The sequence below is a fragment of the Schistocerca cancellata genome, chromosome 4 (genome assembly GCF_023864275.1).
Source record: "Schistocerca cancellata isolate TAMUIC-IGC-003103 chromosome 4, iqSchCanc2.1, whole genome shotgun sequence".
NCBI classification, from domain to species: domain Eukaryota; kingdom Metazoa; phylum Arthropoda; class Insecta; order Orthoptera; family Acrididae; genus Schistocerca; species Schistocerca cancellata.
The window spans coordinates 56265085-56287022 of record NC_064629.1 but is presented as its reverse complement, the minus strand read 5'-3'; the positions used below and the strand labels follow the sequence as shown (position 1 = coordinate 56287022).

Genomic DNA, 21938 nt, shown 5'->3' with positions numbered 1-21938 from the left:
TGTGGTGATTCTAATATTGAAATGGGAAACTCAAGGCAACAAGACTCCAGAACATTTTTTAATATATTAAGATCTAAGGTTTTAAATTGTAAGACATTTCCAGGGGCAGATGTGGACTCTGACCACAATCTATTGGTTATGACCTGTAGATTAAAACTGAAGAAACTGCAAAAAGGTGGGAATTTAAGGAGATGGGACCTGGATAAACTGAAAGAACCAGAGGTTGTACAGAGTTTTAGGGAGAGCATAAGGGAACAATTGACAGGAATTGGGGAAAGAAATACAGTAGAAGAAGAATTGGTAGCTTTGAGGGACGAAGTAGTGAAGGCAGCAGAGGATCAAGTAGGTAAAAAGACCAGGGCTCTTAGAAATCCTTGGGTAACAGAAGAAATATTGAATTTAATTGATGAAAGGAGAAAATATAAAAATGCAGTTAATGAAGCAGCCAAAAGGAATACAAACGTCTCAAAAATGAGATCGACAGGAAGTGCAAAATGGCTAAGCAGGGATGGCTAGAGGACAAATGTAAGGATGTAGAGGCTTATCTCACTAGGGTTAAGACAGATACTGCCTACAGGAAAATTAAAGAGACCTTTGGAGATAAGAGAACCACTTGTATGAACATCAAGAGCTCAGATGGAAACCCAGTTCTAAGCAAAGAAGGGAAAGCAGAAAGGTGGAAGGAGTATATAGAGGGTCTATACAAGGGCGATGTACTTGAGGACAATATTATGGAAATGGAAGAGGATGTAGATGAAGATGAAATGGGAGATACGATACTGCGTGAAGAGTTTGACAGAGCACTGAAAGACCTGAGTCGAAACAAGGCCCCCGGAGTAGACAACGTTCCATTGGAACTACTGACGGCCTTGGGAGAGCCAGTCCTGACTAAACTCTACCATCTTGTGAGCAAGATGTATGAAACAGGCGAAATACCCTCAGACTTCAAGAAGAATATAATAATTCCAATCCCAAAGAAAGCAGGTGTTGACAGATGTGAAAATTACTGAACAATCAGTTCAATAAGCCACAGCTGCAAAATACTAACACGAATTCTTTACAGATGAATGGAAAAACTAGTGGAAGCCGACCTCGGGGAAGATCAGTTTGGATTCCGTAGAAATACTGGAACACGTGAGGCAATACTGACCTTACGACTTATCTTAGAAGAAAGATTAAGGAAAGGCAAACCTACGTTTCTAGCATTTGTAGACTTAGAGAAAGCTTTTGACAATGTTGACTGGAATACTCTCTTTCAAATTCTAAAGGTGGCAGGGGTAAAATACAGGGAGCGAAAGGCTATTTACAATTTGTACAGAAACCAGATGGCAGTTGTAAGAGTCGAGGGACATGAAAGGGAAGCAGTGGTTGGGAAGGGAGTGAGACAGGGTTGTAGCCTCTCCCCGATGTTATACAATCTGTATATTGAGCAAGCAGTAAAGGAAACAAAAGAAAAATTCGGAGTAGGTATTAAAATCTATGGAGAAGAAATAAAAACCTTGAGGTTTGCCGATGACATTGTAATTCTGTCAGAGACAGCAAAGGACCTGGAAGAGCAGTTGAACGGAATGGACAGTGTCTTGAAGGGAGGATATAAGATGAACATCAACAAAAGCAAAACGAGGATAATGGAATGTAGTCGAATTAAGTCGGGTGATGCTGAGAGAATTAGATTAGGAAATGAGACACTTAAAGTAGTAAAGGAGTTTTGCTATTTGGGGAGCAAAATAACTGATGATGGTCGAAGTAGAGAGGATATTAAATGTAGACTGGCAATGGCAAGGAAAGCGTTTCTGAAGAAGAGAAATTTGTTAACATCGAGTATAGATTTAAGTGTCAGGAAGTCATTTCTGAAAGTATTTGTATGGAGTGTAGCCATGTATGGAAGTGAAACATGGACGGTAAATAGTTTGGACAAGAAGAGAATAGAAGCTTTTGAAATGTGGTGCTACAGAAGAATGCTGAAGATTAGATGGGTAGATCACATAACTAATGAGGAAGTATTGAATAGGATTGGGGAGAAGAGAAGTTTGTGGCACAACTTGACCAGAAGAAGGGATCGGTTGGTAGGACATGTTCTGAGGCATCAAGGGATCACCAATTTAATATTGGAGGGCAGCGTGGAGGGTAAAAATCGTAGGGGGAGACCAAGAGATGAATACACTAAGCAGATTGAGAAGGATGTAGGTTGCAGTAGGTACTGGGAGATGAAGAAGCTTGCACAGGATAGAGTAGCATGGAGAGCTGCATCAAACCAGTCTCAGGACTGAAGACCACAACAACAACAACAAGATCTTTAAACTTGCACTGCACGAACATGTGTCCTACTCGTAATGATGCATGCCTAGACAATATTATTGTTAATTTGCATAGAGAGGAATATGTGGTTAGCTTGGCTGATGGTCTTTTTACAGATGGTGATCCATTGCTTTTAACACTTATCATAATAAACCATCTTATTCCAATGAATTTAATGTGGCATGGGTAAGAGGTCAGAGAAAGGAGCACTTTATGTCATTTATTAACAAGTTGAAGGACGCAACCTGGGACTCTGTTTGTGAGTGTCATCCAGGAAAAACAAGAGTTGAAAATGATTTTGAAGCTTTTAAAAAAAAGAAAAAAGAAAAAAAAAAGAGAGAGAGACATATGGTCCTCCTGTTCCCCATTAATGAAAGTCAGGTCCTCTGTTAAATGTAAAAATACAAAAATATACTGGTATACAAAAGAACTGACTGAAATTAGAGAAAATATGTTCATACTGTATCGAACATATAAAGGCAAGGACAATCAAGGGTCTGAACCTGTTGTTAAAAGAACAGTCCACCTCATAAGTAAGCCACAAAGCTTTATTTTTAACAAATGTTTAGAGAATGGAGTTTTTCCAGCTTTGCTAAAAATCTCTAAAATTATCCCCGTATTCAAAAAGGGTGATAAACAACTCCTCCGGAACTACCAAGCAATATCTATTGTGCCAACATTTTCAAAAATAATTGAATCACTCATGTACTTTAAATTAAGCAATTATGTTGAAAAGCATGATCTGCTTTGCATCAATCAATATGGATTTAGACCAGGTAAAAATACCCTGCAGCTGTTCTGGAAATTGTTGATCAGACTTTAACAGCTTTTGAAAATAAGAAGATGGTGTCACTTGTATTATGTGATGTAAATAAAGCTTTTGATTGCATTCCTTTGAACATATTACTAACAAACCTGGAGTATTATGGTGTACAAAAATCTACATTAGCAGTATTTTCTACCTATTTGATCAACAGAAGACAGTTTGTCTCAATTAGAAATAAGCATTCTCCCTTAGCAGAAATTGGTAAAGGTGTGCCACAGGGCTCTGTCCTTGGCCCCTTCTTTTTCATAGTGGCTATCAATGACCTGCCCCATTCTGTATCACAGTCTAATCTGCTATGCAGATGATACAACTCTGCTTACTTCACACCATGATATCCCAACCCTTGATAAGATCATACAAGAAACTCTTGACCCTGCATTAAATTGGTCTGCAGCCAATAAACTTGTGTGTAATCCAGACAAAACCCAAACGCTTACGTTAGGATTATCTAAGAATACAGAAAATAAAAGTGTCAAGCTCTTAGGAATACATATTGATGCTAAACTAACTTGGGAAGAGCATAGAAGCCAAATCTGCAAAAAAATCTCAAGAGTGACCTACCTTATGTGGACACAGAGAGAGATGGTCAATAATAATTATCTCCTTATAGCCTATTTTGGACTCTTTCAATCACATATATCATATGGCCTACTCATATGGGGACATTCACCTCATATCAGTAACTTCTTAAAAAAAAAATTTGTTTGTATAATGTGTAATGTTGGTCCTGTAGAACACTGTCGTCCTTTTTACCAGGCTTAGGGTACGAACAGTGGTGAATCTGTATATCTATGAGGCTGCACTCTTTGTCAGGAATAGCATTAAAGAAGGTATTGGCAGAGAAACAATTCACAAACGTTACACTAGAAACATGGCAAACACTGACATTCCAAGGCACAGACTAGCAATAACAGGAAATTCCCATAAAGCAAATGCCCTCAAAACTTTTAACAAATTTCCTCTTGCCACTCGATCCTTGCCTTTAAAAAAGTTCAAAATAAAATTATATGACAGGCTAACAAAAAACCATGTTATCATATAAAAGAGTTCTTGATATTGACATTGTTGATATTAATAATTAAGATTATAGCTGTATATAAGCTATTTAATTTTCACATGTAATGTGATCAATATTTGTTATCTTACTATCACTGTAAAAGCCTATTCTACTGTATGTGGTCAACAGCAATAAAGAATCTGAATTATGCCTGTGTTACTATTCAGTCCACTTAAACTGGCCTTAATTTGACCATACTTCTTTGTTGTTTGTAATAGCTCACATACAAGCCACCATCAACAGATACAGTAAGACACTACAAAGTCATTATACATAAAGAGAATTTTAGTCAAAACAGACTGTTATCAAAGCCCTTTTTGAATTAAAACTTAGTTTAGCAAACATTTACAACGATATATTTCAATGCTCTAATCTACTTTCTAAGTGTACCTTTGCAGGTTGTGAAGGAGGAATAACAGCTGACGACTGATTCTCAGTCTGGCCAGTACTCTGAGGCTGAACATCCAACGATGTGACGACTGCTGACTGACCATGGTATGCACCAGCAGGAGCTGTCACCTTAAAATTGACGTGTCATTGAAATAGTAACTTCAGTCCTGAATAATAATATTTCAAGTTGAAAATTTGATGAGTGAAGAATAGTATTCGAAAATTATATTAAATAATACTGCATATGAGGATAATATCAGCCCAAAAGCCATGGAAAAGACAGAACTTCCATTAACATAAAACATGTGAATATAGGTTAAAATTTAAGGTTCACTGTGCTTACGCTATTTTCCAAAATTTGATAGACTTTGGTTGAGAACACGATTTCTACTATGAATTTAGGACTGTGTGAAAGCAACATGCACTTATTATATCACCTTTCCCTGTGTGACTGCTGCTGACAAGTTTACTCGCCATGCTGCCTGCTGCTTCCTGGGTGCTACTGACGAGTATAGTTGCGGCCGCCGGTTTTCCCTTAGCACTTTTGAAGAGTTAAGTTGCACCAGTTTGCTGCCCCTGAGCGATGACGACGAGTATAGACGCGACACTACCCAAGTGCTGATGACAAGGTAACTCACACAGCAGACTTCCTGCACCATGCCTCAGTAGCCTTTTGCAGTTCTGGCTGCTAGCTTGTTTTCCCATTCTCTGTCTGTTGTGAGCCTAGGCTTTGCACTACAGTTCACTGTTCATCAAAATTTACTTCAGTGTTCTTCGCGTCCTGCATTTTACAAAGAAAGTGGCAAGACGACGTGGGTGCACTGAGGAAGAAATCATGGAGATTCTTATGAGGAACGACAGTGAAAATGAACTACTTGATCTTGACAAAAGTGATAGCTACCACAGAATCAGAAAGTTGTAGTCATAAACTGTCCACGTCAACAGGGGTGTCAATGCAGTCTCGTGTTTCAACAAGAGATGTTAGTTGTTCTGATTTTGAAGACTCAGAAAGTGATAGTGAAATGCCTATGAAGAAATCATGTTTAAGCGATTAATTTGACTGGAAATAGAATAATTTTCGACCAGTTAATCGCGCACTTCATGATGCGCTATCAGGACGTGTGTCAAATAGGAAATGAGCCAAGCATTCTGTCAGTTTTGATGTTATTCTTTACAGAAGAACTGATGAAATATATTACTGCAGAAACGAATCAGTTTTATTTATTCACCAAGGAGAACACTCCAGAACCAGTGCATTCTCAAATATCAAAGTGGACAGATACTGGATTCAAAGAAATGTATTGTTTCATAGCTGTTTGTCTTCTGATGACTCACGTGAAAAAACAAACTTGCCAAGTACTGGACCAGACATGTTTTTCTAAATACTCCAATTGTTAGTGAACTGATGTCAAGAGACCACTTTTTGTCAGTGTCAACTCTGCCAATACTAGAGGATACAGATTATTAAAAATTAGGAACACTGTCGATAAAGTTCGTACAGCTTTCCATAGTGCATTTAATCCACATCAGAAACTCTGCATTGATGAAAGTTTGTTATTATTCCAAGGACGCTTATCTTTGTCTTTCATTTCATCGAAAAGGAGTGAATTTGGAATAAAAACATTTGTGTTATGTGATTGCAAGACTGACTATGTCTTAGATTTTATTGTTTATACAAGGGCGTCAACAGAAACTGAGTTTCGCAATTTGGGGGAAAGTAGTGACATAGTAGCCACTATGTCAGAATGATAAGGCCATATTTAGAACGTGGACATACCCTCTACTCTGATAATTGGTACTAAAGCCCGGACTTATTTTCCTGGCTTCACAGGAACAGGAAGAACGCATGTAGTACTGTCCGTACAAAAACACGCAATATGCCACAACTTCAGAAGAAACTGAAATGAGGAGATATTCAATTTATGTGCACTAAGACAATGCTTAGCTCTGTCACATGTATACATAAAACAATCAAGTGGTATAAGAAGTTCTTTCTCCACGTTCTTGATCTGCATGTTTTAAATGCTCCTGTCCTATGCAGATCACTAACAGGTCGTAAAATTTCGACAGCAGAGTTTCATCTGTCACTGGCAAGGGAACTTGTGGAAACATATGCATCAAAGTGCAGAAAAGCTAGCAGGGGAAGGTATTCTGATGATAATCCTCTAAGGTTTGTGGGAAGGCATTTTCCAAACATTATAACAAGTAAGCATTCCAAGGAAAAGAACACTAACATGCATTGTTTGCTGGAAGCAGAAAGTGTGTCGAGAAAGCAGGTTTGAATGTAACACTTGCAAGGTACCATTGTGTGTCCTACCCTGTTTTGAAAATTACCACACGAAAAGGAATTACTAATCCAGCACAGAACGAATGCAACAATGTTATCAGAAAAAGCTTTGAAAACTAAAAATAATATAAAATAGCAAAAACAAAATAAAATTATATTTTTAACTTTGCCAGTGCCAGTCCAGAACCCAGATAAAAAAGGATGGAAAATATATTCACGAAGCGTAAAGGGAACTCCTAAATTTACAGTTCATGACATTGAATCTTCTCTATAAGCGAATTTAATGTGTTAAGAAAAAGACAGAGATTTCACAGCTTTCATATGTTGGAAAATTTGTTGAGTACTTACGTGCAACAGTTACAAGTACAGCACAAGAAAAAAATAATATCTGTGGCAAAGCAGTCAGTCATTTCCGGGGTTCCAAATTATAATAGCACTTATTACCATCAGCAAAGGATGGCTGCATCTGTACCTGGATGGAACACTTTACACAGTGTACCTATTACAGGTAAAGAATCTGACAGTGGATGACTAAGCGCTCAGTTTATTGTATTCTCAGAAACAAAGAGTAGGCTGTGTGAAATTTCCTAACAAGTCACAAAACGAGTATAATTGTTCTTACTGCTGCTCACAGTAAATTCCGATATTGTAGTGTGATATGAATGATAACCTGCATGTCACTTTCACCTATAAACTAAAAATACAACATTTTGAACTACAAATACAACATTTTGAACTACAAAAACAATGTACAGTTATCTGTAATGTATGGTTCATATTATTCATTCTTGAGTTAGTACAGTGAGGAACCCATAGAGAAATTCAGATGTTATAAACTGGTTTGCAAGACGGTACAGTAAACTATCGAGGTAAAGCTGACAAATCTCGTCTCTTTTGGCATGAGCTACAAAAATCATGCAAAAAAACTACAAGCAATATATAATTTTTAGTGGCGGAAAATAATTCTAATGATTTAGTTTGATTCTGCAGTAACTCATCTGCAGAGAAACTTTGTAGTGAGAACATTTATTCTGTATCAGTCATTAGAGGACACAGTGCTTCGCCTGGAGTTGTCGTCACTCCAGAAATATTCAGCACAGGGCAGGTGAGAAGCCGTATGGGCCGCTCCAGTTCTGGCTGCGGATCGAGGAACAGGCACTTAGCGGAGGTAGCCAGATTACGCCGCATGTCACAGCACCTCAGTGTGCCAAGCAGATGGTGCGCCTCCAGCAGTCAAAGGGTTAAAAAGTTCACTCCCCAAGCTAAGAAAACAGAGCCACATAAACCTACGGAGACCAAAATTGGTTTTATATTAGGATTTAGTTTTCAATTGACACTGAAAAGGGGGTGTGTGTCATTCACACAAGTTTGGAAAGAATCAGCAATGGCTTTGTTGAAGAATATGCTGGGCAATCATGTGGATCAGTTTAAATAAACTGATGACAGCCTACACCAAAATAAGTTTTTAAACTTGTTTTGTTTTGTATGAGTGTGAATCCAGTGTTACATCACTAAATTGAAAAAAAATATACATTCAAGGGGAAAATAGTTTAAGTGTGGAAGTAAATTTTATCTTGCTAAAGACAGACAACAGCACTCCCAGCCAGAAAACTTGCACATGCTTTCACAGCAATTCTTCAGTGTAGCACTTACACAACAGAATCACTAATAGTGGTACATAAGAGACAGTGTGACTGAAAACTGCCTATGAGGGCAGTTTGGTTAAGTTTGCGAAATCACCATTGATGTCAGCATTTGTGCGACACAGTTCCTGCATAATAATAGGTCGTCCTTTACGAGTAAACACATGACGCATCAGTGCTCTGGTAGAGAGCTGTGGTGTGGATAGATGTCTTTCTACTGTTGTTTCCATGCAGTGATTGTTAAAGATGGGAAAAATCAGATTCAAGCAATGATTAAGTACTTTGTAAAGAAAGGTACAAAAGCAAAGTAAATTAATTCAATTTTCAGAACACACTGGGGGACTCTGCTTCTTCGTATTCAAATGTTGCCAAGTGGCTCAATGAGTTTAAATTTGGTTGGGACAGCTGAGGTGGTCTTTGTAGTGGTCAGCTAAGATGTACTGCTACCCCACAAATTATTGCAAAAGCGCATAAAATGATTATGATCCAGGCTGAATGTGTGAGAAACTGCTGAAGCTATGTGATGCCATCTGAATGGGCATATCACATTTTAAAAGTGGAGTTAGATATGAGAAAATTACCTGCTAGATGGGGACTGCAACTCTTAATGCAGAATCAGGCATGCACCTCAATGGAAATGTCTGAACAATATTTGGCCCGTTTTCAGAGCAACCAACAAGATTTTTTGCACTGGTTTGTGACAACAGGTGAAACATGGGTCCACTACTATATCCCAAAGTCAAAACAGTGGAAACATGTTCATTCACCACCACCAATGATAGCAAAGACAATACAGGCAGCTTGAAATGTCATGGCGTTGATTTACCGAGGTGCTAACGGGATTCTGTTGATATATTATCTTCCAGTTGGTCAAATAACTATGGGACAATGCTACGCTAACCCGCTGGCCATCTACAGAAAAAGATATGTGAAAAAGGTCAGGTTTGGCACGGGAGAAAGTCATCTTTCATTAAGACAATATGCACTCAAATACAAGTATCACTGGCATGGCAAAAATGCATGAACTAACATATGAACTACTGCCAAACCACCTTATTCACCTGATTTGGCTTCTTCAGACTTCCACCTCTTCCCAAAATCAAAATTTCCTCAGCAGATGCAGATTCTTTTCAAATGAATAACTGGCAGCTGAAGTTGACATATTTTGTAGGCATGGAGGGATCTAATTTTCAAATGGGATCAAGGAACTGGAACATTGCTAGACCAAGTGCATTAGTGTACAGGGAGACTATACTGAAAAATAATATAAGTTTCACTGAGTTAAGTCATTTCTCTCCTTTTCTTTCTCAGAAATTTTCGAACTATCATTGTAAAATGCTTGTGGTGGGCGATCCGCAGACAATGATGTTACTGCTAAGCTGTAATAATCAGAATATAGTGATGTTGCAAGATATCTGTGCTGCCACTTTTCCACAAAAATCGCTGAAGCAGGCACACAGTGCCTTGGAAAAACCATGGTCTATCTATGATTCAGTGTACAAAATTTTAACAGGCTGCTTGTAATTATTTGAAAATGTACACAATACTTCCCATTAGATAACCCTCTAGGTATGTCAAGAAAGGCCAATACATACAAGAGCATCAAAGTGTTATTTAATCACAACATAAACTGATTATACGTATAAAGAAAACACCTTTGAACACCAACTATCCTGCTCATCACAGCTCCAAATTATAGCAGTTGTTTGAAACCTTGGGGATTTGTTAACTTTGCATGCAACATAATTTTCACTTCAACAGATACTGTTACAGCAACATAAGGAGAAGTGCACTAGAAAAATGTATTTATATTGAAACTCAATTCCATTTTTTCCTCGAATAGTGCTGTTCTCAGGTCAACTAGACATATGGCAAAACCACAAGTTATAATAATTTCAGGCACTCATATAAACAAAGACTACAAATAATAAAATTACCTGCTTGGGCAATGAATTGTGGGTCCCATGTGGCAGATTACTGCTAGCTGGCACAGTAGTAGTAGCTGTGCTTCCTGGTACAGGGAGAGGAGGTTGTGTGCCAAGGGGAAGGTGGACAGATCCTGTGGAACTGGCAACAGGTGATGTCTGTACCGTTGATTGTGCAGGAGCTTTGGGTGAGGAGGAAACTGCTGATACACTAGAGCTAACTGTTGGTCCACCACTGTTGCTACTGCTTGAAGACGGGCGACCTCTTAGAACAGCTCCTGAAGAGCTGCCACGAGCTTTCTTCCCTTTTGTTCCTTTTGCTGTAGGTGGATCCAGCTCTACTTCCTCTTTAGGCAGAGCTGCAACCTAAAGACATTGAAAGAAAATATGCAATGCAACATTTTGAAAAACAAACAAAAAATTATATGTAATCTCTGTATGTTTGAATGAGAAGCAAAGTTTGTAATCAGTGCCAGAGATGGGGAAAATTGTTCCACAACTTTCTTTTGCATGGTGTCAGAACAAAAATAAGTATTTTATGAATTTATTAGGAATTTTTCCAATTTTTGCCCTTTACCACATACCTCAAGAACCCAGGAAAACAGTTTTAAGATTTTTATATACTTTACTACATCTGTGATTTAAAGGTATCCTACAAACAACATTTTGCAGAAAATGGACTATGCAGATGATAGCTACAGTTGATGTGGAAAAACGTCAAAGCCTAAGGAAGTATTGTTTTCCAGCTGTTCAACTGATACAGCCAGACATGAGTGAGCAAATGAGAGTGAATTTTCCAAGCTCAACATATGGTGACTAGATAAGTATCATAGTCTTAACAATATCATACGACACAATGACTAAAGAACAGTATTTTTATTAGTTTTTAAAGAAATCTAGTACATTGTGACTTGGGATATTGCAGGACAGTGCCTGACAAGCAAACCAGATTTCTTAGCATTGGACATGCTTAATTACTAAGACCAGACTAATGTCTTGCACACAGCAGTGCCTGGAATGTTACTTTTGCGTGTTAACTATGAAATAACATCTTTCAGAATCAAATTATGTTACCAAATGTAACTCTTTCTTTCCTTTGATAACACATGGTGAAATTATTACATTACTGACAATGAAATAATACAAGAATCTTATTATAATGCTAACACTTCTAACATTTGTGAAATGCTGCTTATTTTAGATTACTACAGAGTGCAAGCATGCAAACTTACAATGACCAGGAAGAAATCTGAGCATGAAAATAATCATTTTTCACAAATAAAACAGCAAAATACACAAATTAGAAGTATTGAAATACATTTCCCCATATACCGCATATTTTACTTTTCCATATCTACAAAAATATTGAGCATATTACAGTTTAAAGATATGTTGTGCAGAAATAATGGAAATAGTCTGGTCATGCAGAAGCACTACACATATTTGTTGTAGCTGCTCTGTCAGTATCTCCATCAAATTTCATTCTAAGATATATAAGCAGTGGCCAACATATGTGATGGCATAAAATTGTGCTCTATATTTATGCTTGGAACCAACTACCAATTTACATTTATGATCACTGCTTCCTGATTGGGGATGGAGTAGGAGAAGGAGAGAGGGGTTGGGGTGGGGGGGAACACCAACCACTAAAGCACAATAACGAGTAGCTAAATAGAATGAATGAATGAACAAGAATAAGTTAAGGTTTTCATCACTTGTATGCAAGAAGTGGAATAAAGAAAGGAGAAACAAAGATAAAACTATAAAAGAAGCCTATCACAATATTTTATGCCAATCACATAACAGCGCAAACAAAATCAACACTCTAATAGCAAATCCAAACTGTCCGACATTTATAGTTCATCTTGTACCATAGTATAGCCATGAAATCATTTGCACATCCACAAGTCCTCACATTATTATTTATAAAATCTCATTCAACCTATTAAGTGAAAAAGAAAGAAAAAGAAATACTTTTCATACAATTTCTTGTCACAGAAATAGCAAATTCTACATGACAGCTGGCATTTTTTAACATATGCAAAACATAAATAAGGAGATATTTATCTACATCTAATATCAAGATCATGTCACATAAAACTCTGGTGACTACTGCTATATACTATGCATCATACACAGTGCAACTTTATTTGGACGCGGCACAGTATGTATCAATGAACTACGGGATGAAATTATGTTTACTGATGTTCTTACCTACATACTGAAAAGCCTGAAACAGAGTTTCACGTTTCTATGAATGTATACTGAAATACAGTTACACAAATGTATACTCAAACTGCCCTACACAGTATAAGAGTACGTTCATAAATAAATCATTTTATACATATCAAAGTCACACAGTACACATAGAAAATAAAACTTGTGACGTTAAGAAGGCAACATTCCTATCTACAGATATCCCCTCTACATACTTCACATGTCCTACAACAACCAGTTCTAGTTCTTTATTTAGTGAAAAACAGATGTATCTTTCATCATGCTGTAAATTACTCACAGACGTGACAAAAAATTCCATACTACACAAATTTAACTGAAGCAATGTAAACAATTCTTGACTTTATAAACCATTTTTCATAAACCAAATTTACCTTATCAAATGTAAAACCGTAATTTCACAATAACGGAACTCTCCGAGTTTTCCACAAATTTTGTGAAGTTTGTTGCATGAAATCATTACCGAAAAGCCTGGTTACCACAAGTTTTGTGCAAGATGGATACCAAAAATCTTGACAGAGATTCACAAAAATCAGCGAATAGCTGCAGCGTTAACGTTTTTGGACGCTTACGGGAAAGATGGCGACTCATTACTCGATCGCATCGTTACTGGTGACGAAACATGGGTTAAGCATGTGAACTGCAAGACAAAATTGCAGTCAATGCAGTGGGGGCACACAAATTCCCCCCCCCCCCCAAAACCCAAGAAATGCATGCAGACAATGTCAGCAAGGAAGGTGATGGCGACTGTCTTTTGGGACAGAAATGGTGTGATTTTTGGAAAGAGGCACTACAATAAACTCTCAAAGGTATTGCCAAACTCTGCACAACTTCAGAAGAGCAATACAAAACAAGTGCAGGGGAATGTTGGGCTCAAAGATCTTGCTGATTCACGACAACGCCCGGGCCCACACGGCAAATGCCACTCATGAAGTTCTCGAATCTTTTAAGTGGGAGTTGTTTCCTCATCCACTGTACAGTCCCGACCTGGCACCGAGCGACTTCCACTTATTCCCAGCAATGAAGAAGTGGTTGGCTATGCAGTGTTTTGATGACGATGCACAGATTCAAGAAGAGGTAACCATGTGGTTAAAGGTGCAGGCGGCCGAATTTTACGACAAAGGAATTTCCAAGCTCGTCCATCGCTACGATAAGTGCCTTAATTTAAATGGCAACTATGTAGAAAAGTAGTATTTTAAGTGTGGCTTTCTTCTGTATATAATAAAAAAATTTCCAATACTTTATTTATTTTTAATTTCAAAACATAATGTACTTTGTGGATAGCCCTCGTATTACAGAGATGCTTTGTGAACTCAAATGGGAATCCCTGGACGGAAGGTGACATTCTTTCAAGAAATACTATTAAGAAACGTTAGGAAACGAGCATTTGAAGCCGGGTGCAGAAAGGCTTCTACTGCCACCAATACACATTTTGACTACGCATCTCAAAGATATGATAAGAGAATTTACAGCTCATATGGAGGCAGGCAGACAGCCGTTTTTCCTTGCTCTGTTTTTGAGTGGAACAGGAAAGGAAATGACTTGCAGTGGTTCAGAGTAGCCTCCGTCACATACCGCACAGCGGTTTGCGACATATTCATATAGATGTACATCATATAAATATCGTACAGTACTTTTCCCAAATTACTTGTAATTATTCCATTTTTATCAACATATTTCTTGCCCAAATTAAGAGCAGTTAAACTCTGGAAACACACTGCAAAAATTAACACTTTATTTGCGGATTATTCTGTCACTCCTTGATTGATAAATTTCACATTTAAGGTTGAAAAAGAAACAAACTGCATTTTTATTCTACTAAAATTTTCTTATTTCAAACCAGTTTTTGACTTACTGGGTGCCCACAAAACACTCCGGTGGATAGGAAACCAAACATAATAACCAAAGATACTTCAACATACGCCGACTCCAATAACGTAACCAAAGATATTTGTGTTGACAGTATCTGTGTTTCTATGTATGATTTCCTAGACACTGGTGTCTCTTGTGGACAATAGTCAGTTGTTCAGTAAAAATAGCCCAATAAGCCAAAAAATTGTTCGAAATAGACATTAGTAGAAGAGAACTGCAGTTTTTTGCTTTTCAACCTTTATTCCTTTTTTCTTACAGATTTACCTTTCAAAAATAATTTCTGTACAAACTCAAATGACACTATTTTTATTAATCATAATCAACTATCATGATTTTCAACCAAAATTTAATTCAGTGGAAAAATTCCCAATAAGTTTCACACCAAGAAAGCTCTAAAGCTTGTAAACATGTAGATTGCTCTCATATGGGAGGTACCATCTGACCTACTGTAAGTGTAACCCAAAGTGGAATCATGTTTGGTTTGATTTTCCAGATTTTAATAGAATGGAGGAGTAAATTATTAATTAAAAAATCATTCACTCACAGTAGCTTCAAACATTATTTATTTATAAAAACTGTGATGTCCGAGCACGAGATGAAAAGGGTAGCATTCATTCAAAGGCTGGTCGTACAAACTACAGTCTGCACATTTATTTATGTCAAGCCACTAAATCAATTCATTTATTGGCCTTTCCAACGCACAAAGAGTGTCAAATAAGTAAGTCACCCTATTTTAGAAAAGCGAAAGTTCACACAAGTTATCATGCTGAAATAATTTTATTTATGTCATACAATGATGCTGCTTTTACTTTTCAGCTTAGTCACCATGTTTTTCCAATCACTTTTCGTAATGCAAGAAGTTTTTCCTGACCAGTATTGTACAAGCTTGGGTCTGCACTCATAACAAGCTGTTTATTTGATTATTTGAGGCGAGGGCCCTCAACATCATGGTCGTTATGGCCCTGACGAAATGTCAGGGACCTGACGAAATGTCAGGGACCTGACGAAATGCCAGCATCCAAATCTCATGGGTGGGGATGAAGCCTGTCCCCATAATGGCGTTGCAAGGCAGGTGTGGTGAACAAGTATAGCCTCAAAAGTCCCAAGGCATGATTGCCACATAACTTTCCCTGTCGAATGTGTGATCACTGCCTCTTTTGTGGCACTTTCACCATGTTTCTTCCACATAATTCCCTTACGTTTTTGTCTCATCTGCAGAGAGAAGCCATTTGATAATCCTACCTCCCACACACTGACACTTCCAGAAACATTATGGCTGAATCCAACCACTGCCACTTGTGGACAGCACTCAGCAAACGTGTCACCCATCTTGCACAGACTTTGCGGTAGTAAAGATGGTCTGTCTGATCTTTGCGAGGGCAAGTGTCCAATTGCAGCCCTCGTACATAGCTGCACTAGAATGTTGTTAATGGTAATGCAACAACTGTCTTCCACAATAATGTTAATTGCAATAATGACATCACATGTTGCTGCAATGGTTCTTCCTGTGTGCTGTTCGTCACGCGCATCATTGTGCCCTTCCACAAACATTACACTCCAACGTCAAATTGTATGCTCATACAGCCTTCCCCCACAGAGAGAGGTTAACTTCCGATGGACATGGAATTGGACAGTTGTTTTGAGGTGGCGGGGCGAGGGGATGACAGAATGCAGCTCACAAGTGTACACACTATGTTGCAGTAACTCCATGCTAACTGGTGAGATACTGCAGTATGCACTGTACGACAGTGTGAGCACTGTCAACACACAGAGTTGAACTTGCCAGCCTTCACGCCAAGGACATAGTTTATTTTTTTGAGAAAGAACATAGAGAAACTTACTTATTGGACTACCCTTGTAATTTTTTATATCCAATACACAACATCCAAATTAAATCACTGAAATGTTTCCTGTAAAGAATGCAGCACGTCACAGTGTTCTGGTGTCTGACAACATTCTTCCACCATTCAGAATGCACAATTCTGAATATTTAAACATGCAATTACTTCCCAATATAGCAGAATAGTTTCAGGAAGGAGGCACTGAACGATTGAAAGGCAACTGCTTCACCAACCCAGCCAATCACGTGAAAAACACAAGATGGACAAAGTTTTCATAGAGCATATCAATCAAAACTGTTAGTACAGTATAATGTACTTTTGCAACATCTACTTTCAATACATATCAATGACAGGTAAATTCTGTAGGGTGCATGTCTTAGAATTTTTAGGGAAAAAATGAATGCTAATTGGTACACTCCTGTTCACAGCAGCAGCACTTCAGGTGAGTGACATTGAGCTAAATGTAGTTACCACGCAAAAATATATACAGCACGTAAGTATCATACTACTGAGAATTAGAATCAGGGTTGGTTACATCCTATATCTATTCTGATTTTCAATATTTCCTTAAATCATTCATGGATAATGACAGAATGATTTCATTTTTCCATCTGCATGTGTCAGTATGGTAATCTGTTTCCTGAGATTTTAATGTTATCTATATGAAATATTAAACGACTGACTGAGATGTCAACTTAGCTTTGTGAGTATGAAAAATTCACTGTCAGAGACCATAGGGGTCAATGGAATTAAAAATAAATGAACCTCAACCATAAGAACCTTATTCTTCTGCACAAAATTTGCACTTCCTAGGTTACTTTTGATAGAACATATAAATGACAGGGAAAAAGTTCCAGTAAAATAAATAGTCAATGTTGAAAAATCATACGTTCGAAATAAATACAAAATTCTAGACAAGAAAGAAAGAAAGAAAGAAAGAAATAAAAAAAAGATTTAACACAGCATTCACTGTAACGCACACAAACTTTTAATGTGTGACATTACAACTATCTCAGTCCTCCTAAAAGTCGGTACCATATATTTTGGCTAGTTAAGCTTTCTACCAATAAATTTTCCTTGATTCTGACACTTAAAACTATGCAGACAAGTAACACTACACAGTAGTTCCTAAGTTTACATCAAGACTATTTTGCAAATTGACCGTTCATCCTTTAATATTCAGAAGTAATAGCAGCAACAATTGACAACAGCCATCATTAAATTAAAAATTCAGCCAACCATCACACAGACCATGGCACAGTGTCAGTTAACAAGATATCACAAGGTTGTAAAGGACTGTTTGAGGCAAGTTCAAAATGACATCAAAGAGAAAGAAGGCACTGCATATGATGGATTTAGGGGAAGTGTTGAAAACACTGTTGATGAATTTGGTATTGGAACTTCAATTGCATCTGACTGGAAGAATAACGAGAAGGGAAAGGAAGACTTTTGCTCCAAAATGAGGACAAAGCACAGTTTAGAGAGTCGCAGGATAAACCGGATGTGACATTAAGATGAAGATGTGGACAGTCAAAAACCCTCGCACAAATAGTAGTAAATGTGATTTGGAAACATGTCATTTTGATACATTTCATTCATTATTAGAATATCACTTGGTTCCTGCAACTTGTATAAGAGAGCTTTTCCTTACCCACAGATTTCATAGGAACAAGATGGCAGCACTCAAATTTAACTATTTGTGAGGAGGTATTTTGGAAAATTATGGGCTGCTCTAGGAAACTAAGAGGCTGTAATCGAGTTGTAATTTATCCAAATACTAGTTTGTCATCTTTACATTACACTTCCCTGTCTTGACCACTGGACAATCAATGTAGTCAATTAATAAGCAATATCAACAGATATGAACAAGATTGCATACATAGGAAAGACAGAATAGATTACATTGCAAATTTATGTTTTATTCAGTCAATGTTTTTCCGGCTAAATTATTATCTGGTACAACTACCTTCAAAGTTAATATATCAGATGTTATTGAGCAACATCTGTACCTTAGCATGTCAGCACAACAATTATTTACACGTCATCACAAATATTTACTCGTCAACGAAAAGTTGTCTAATACAATATATGTTGGCCAATATAATAATTCCCTCATTAACAAATATAATCAATGTGCAATATACCTAATAAAAGTTGACTACGAATACTTAGTACGTAATAACACTTGTGTGTTGCGTGATGAAATAATATTAGGAACTATGTTAACAAATTCCATTTTGGTAGCAGCAGTAGGGGAACGGATATAAACATTTTTTTGAAAAGACAAATAACATTACTTCATGTTTATATAACATGACCCTACCTACCCTTTACCAAATTTTAAAAATGTCAAAGCCCAAAATTCTTGCTACACTAATGTAATGGCAAACACAGTTAAATATTCATTTTGTATTTGTTTATCACCTTATCATTTTGTATTTGTTTATCACCTTATAATTAGTAAAGATAGTGTAACACAGGTGCACAAAACTTAAGGTCAAAAGTAAATATTGCATTATATAACAGCTGTACGAAAGTTGGACCATACATGAAAAGAACTGTTACAGTGTATTACAGAAGGTGACCAAAAGAAATATGGAATAAGACAAACAGAAATGACGCTTTTATTCAAAGACAATAATCACACTGATGTCACTACAATTCATAATGTTCCCCTGGGGACATGATTAATAGGGTGTGTGGTCACTACAAATAGCAATGCATGGTCTGCAATGTGCTCCCATCCTGGCCAAAAAATTGGTAAGGATTCCTTATGGTAGGGAATTCCATTCCTATACCAGCACAGTTGATAAGCACATGCCTAATGGGATTTAAGTCACGGGACAGGCAGGCTGTGCAGTTCAATGTGGTCATGCATTATCACCCACAAAAATTAAGCCAGGGCCGAGTGCACTCCTGAAAGATGCGTAAGCGGGAAGAGTACAGTGTCACAATAATCCTTAACTGTGAGTGTACGATGTTCAAAGATTTGAAGGGTAGTACGCTTATGCAACATTATGCCTCCCAACACTAAAATATCATGTTTGACAATGATCCTGTGTGCATTACATGTTCCCGGGTCTTGGCATATGAGGGTATGTCCAGTATTCCATCAAGCATGCGCATTGGGGAAACATACTGCAGCATGAGCACACTACACATGCGCCAATGACCATCCACTAGTAGTCCAATGCACTGGTGTACGAATGGAACGCACTACCACAAGAACTCCTTATCAGCTTTGTCACCAGCTTTACCACTGCCATCCGTGGTGATCACACACCCTATTACGGACTATGTTCACCTTCTGTAATGTCCATGGGACCATCATAAATTGCAGTTACTTCAATGGAATTATTGTCTTTGATTAAAAGTTTTTTTTTTCAGTTTTTCTCATTGTGTATTTCTTTCGATTTCCTTATGCACTGCACTCTCTACGTATTGTACAAGTTTCATTGCGCTTGTTATTCAGCAGCGACACATCATGCAAAAGTTACTTTCAGCCGTAGGTTTTGCATAGAAATTTGTAATTTCTTTACAATTCAGTAACCAATAACTAAAGACACAGGCCAAAACTTGACTCTAATGCATGGAGTTTTATACACCACTTTAGAAAATCAAAACTGTCCTTATCAGCTGTATTCTTAGTATGTTTCCTGCTATTCCCTGTCATCATTGAGCTGTTACCACTAGTATGATTTTCCATACCATTTCAAATATCTGAATTTTGCTTTTTTGGAAGCCATATAAAATAATCCACAATATTTATTTGGTTTGCCTGGGTTCTGGTTAAAGACAGAGAAAATTGGAAATAATCACCTGCATTTGAAGGACTTACATAGACCAGTTGTCAAAATATGACGTGAAAAACACAACCAACAACCCTGCTGCACGCCCAAGTGTTTTTTTTAAAACCCCTATGATTGGCATGTTAACATAATTTGTGTGTGTGTGTGTGTGTGTGTGTGTGTGTGTGTGTGTGAGTGAGTGAGTGAGTGAGACAAAACAAAATTATTTATAAAATGTAAGTAGTCACTTATGACAGTTACAACCATCAAATTCATCTTGCGAACTGGAAATAACCAGTGAAAGTACGATAATGTTATTTCATCCACATTATTAGTTTTCTTTTTCATATAATATATAAGTCTCAATCCAACAATCTCACTTTCACTACAAAGCAACTGGACAACCTACTTCTCACAAGTTTTATAAAGATATATTATTAACATTACAAATGAACACAAAAGAATTGCTACCACTGATTTTTTTTTTATGTACTACAAATTCCAATGTCCCGTGTTACAGATACTATCATTTCATATAGGTCATATGAGTTCAGTGGCAAACAAATACATTAAGTGTGACATGAGGGCAATTATTATATAGCACACCATACTTTCAATGAACTTAATAACAACAGCTGAGAATTTTAGCAACATGGGCTAGTATAGAAGGCTGTTTTAATAAAATTCCTAAAACTTTTCACAAAACCACACACAATCTAGAGCTGTAAAAATGACACCTATACTAAAGCAATCACATGAATGTGCAGTTCTGTACATGCCACTCTTAAGCAGTTCTAGGCATAGTTGCAGGGATTAAACATAGGAATGGAGAGTGTTTGTCTGCATTTTCAGCTCCAAGGCAAACAAATGACAGACTTAGATGGTAAATAACAAAAGTGTTTTCCTGCTAATCAAGTTTATGAGTCCTACTGAGTTTTGTTTTTTGATTACTTCATTATAACCACTGCTACTCTCACAGATTGTTAGTTTTACAAAACCTGAAACTAATTAACCTGTCACATGTATGTACACAACAAAAAGAAGTCCGCATCATATAACAGTTCAGTAACCTAACAGTAATAGTAGAACCTACACAAAAAATACATTTCTTTGCACCAAACTTGCCTGATCACTAAGTCAACTTGTCTGCGTACCAAATGAACGTAATCCCAGTGGATGATGCACCCCTCTGTTGACAGGACAGCAAAATAATTATGTATGGGTACACCAACAGATACTAGTAACAGCTGATACGACCTATCTTCACTGCCTAACATTTCCGGAAGACAATTTTTTTTTTTATTTAATCTTGCAATTCAGCTGCATCATAGTCTCAATAAATTCAAATTTATAATCAACTCAAATTGATCATCAACCATCAGGTACCACGTCCACTGTCATCAAACACATGCAGAGCAACACGAATTTCACCAATGACCGTGTATTCATATGGTGTAATTTTAACGTCGCCGATAAGTGGAGATAAGCATTCTGAGCACGTACCAGTTGCAGGCAGAATTTCTCATTTCAGCTAGGTTTTATGTCCTTTAGCCACAAATATCATCTCATGAAACTTCTCATTTAAGGCTTGGTAAATTTTCCTAACAAAAAAGGTTTATAGTTTGCTTTACTATTTATTTATCTGTCAATCATTACACGGCATTCACTATATTCCAAACAGCAGACAAAGAATGCACTCAGCACTGATCTACATTTTACAATAACATGTTTTCCAAAACAGTTTTAGTGTGATGGAAATTTATCTTCATTCAGTGT

General features: G+C 37.2%; 1 protein-coding gene across 7 annotated transcripts in view; it reads right to left on the bottom strand.

Annotated features, from left to right (window-relative positions):
• Positions 1 to 21938, bottom strand: part of LOC126184696 (homeotic protein female sterile-like) — a 263983-nt gene that overhangs the window by 134645 nt on the left and 107400 nt on the right. For all 7 annotated transcript variants that reach the window (XM_049927201.1, XM_049927205.1, XM_049927204.1 and 4 more), the window contains exons 6-7: positions 10439 to 10792; positions 4572 to 4700 (exon numbers count right to left, since the gene is read on the bottom strand). In XM_049927201.1, the coding sequence (XP_049783158.1) occupies positions 4572 to 4700; positions 10439 to 10792 (483 nt within the window). The remainder of the gene's footprint in view (positions 1 to 4571; positions 4701 to 10438; positions 10793 to 21938) is intronic.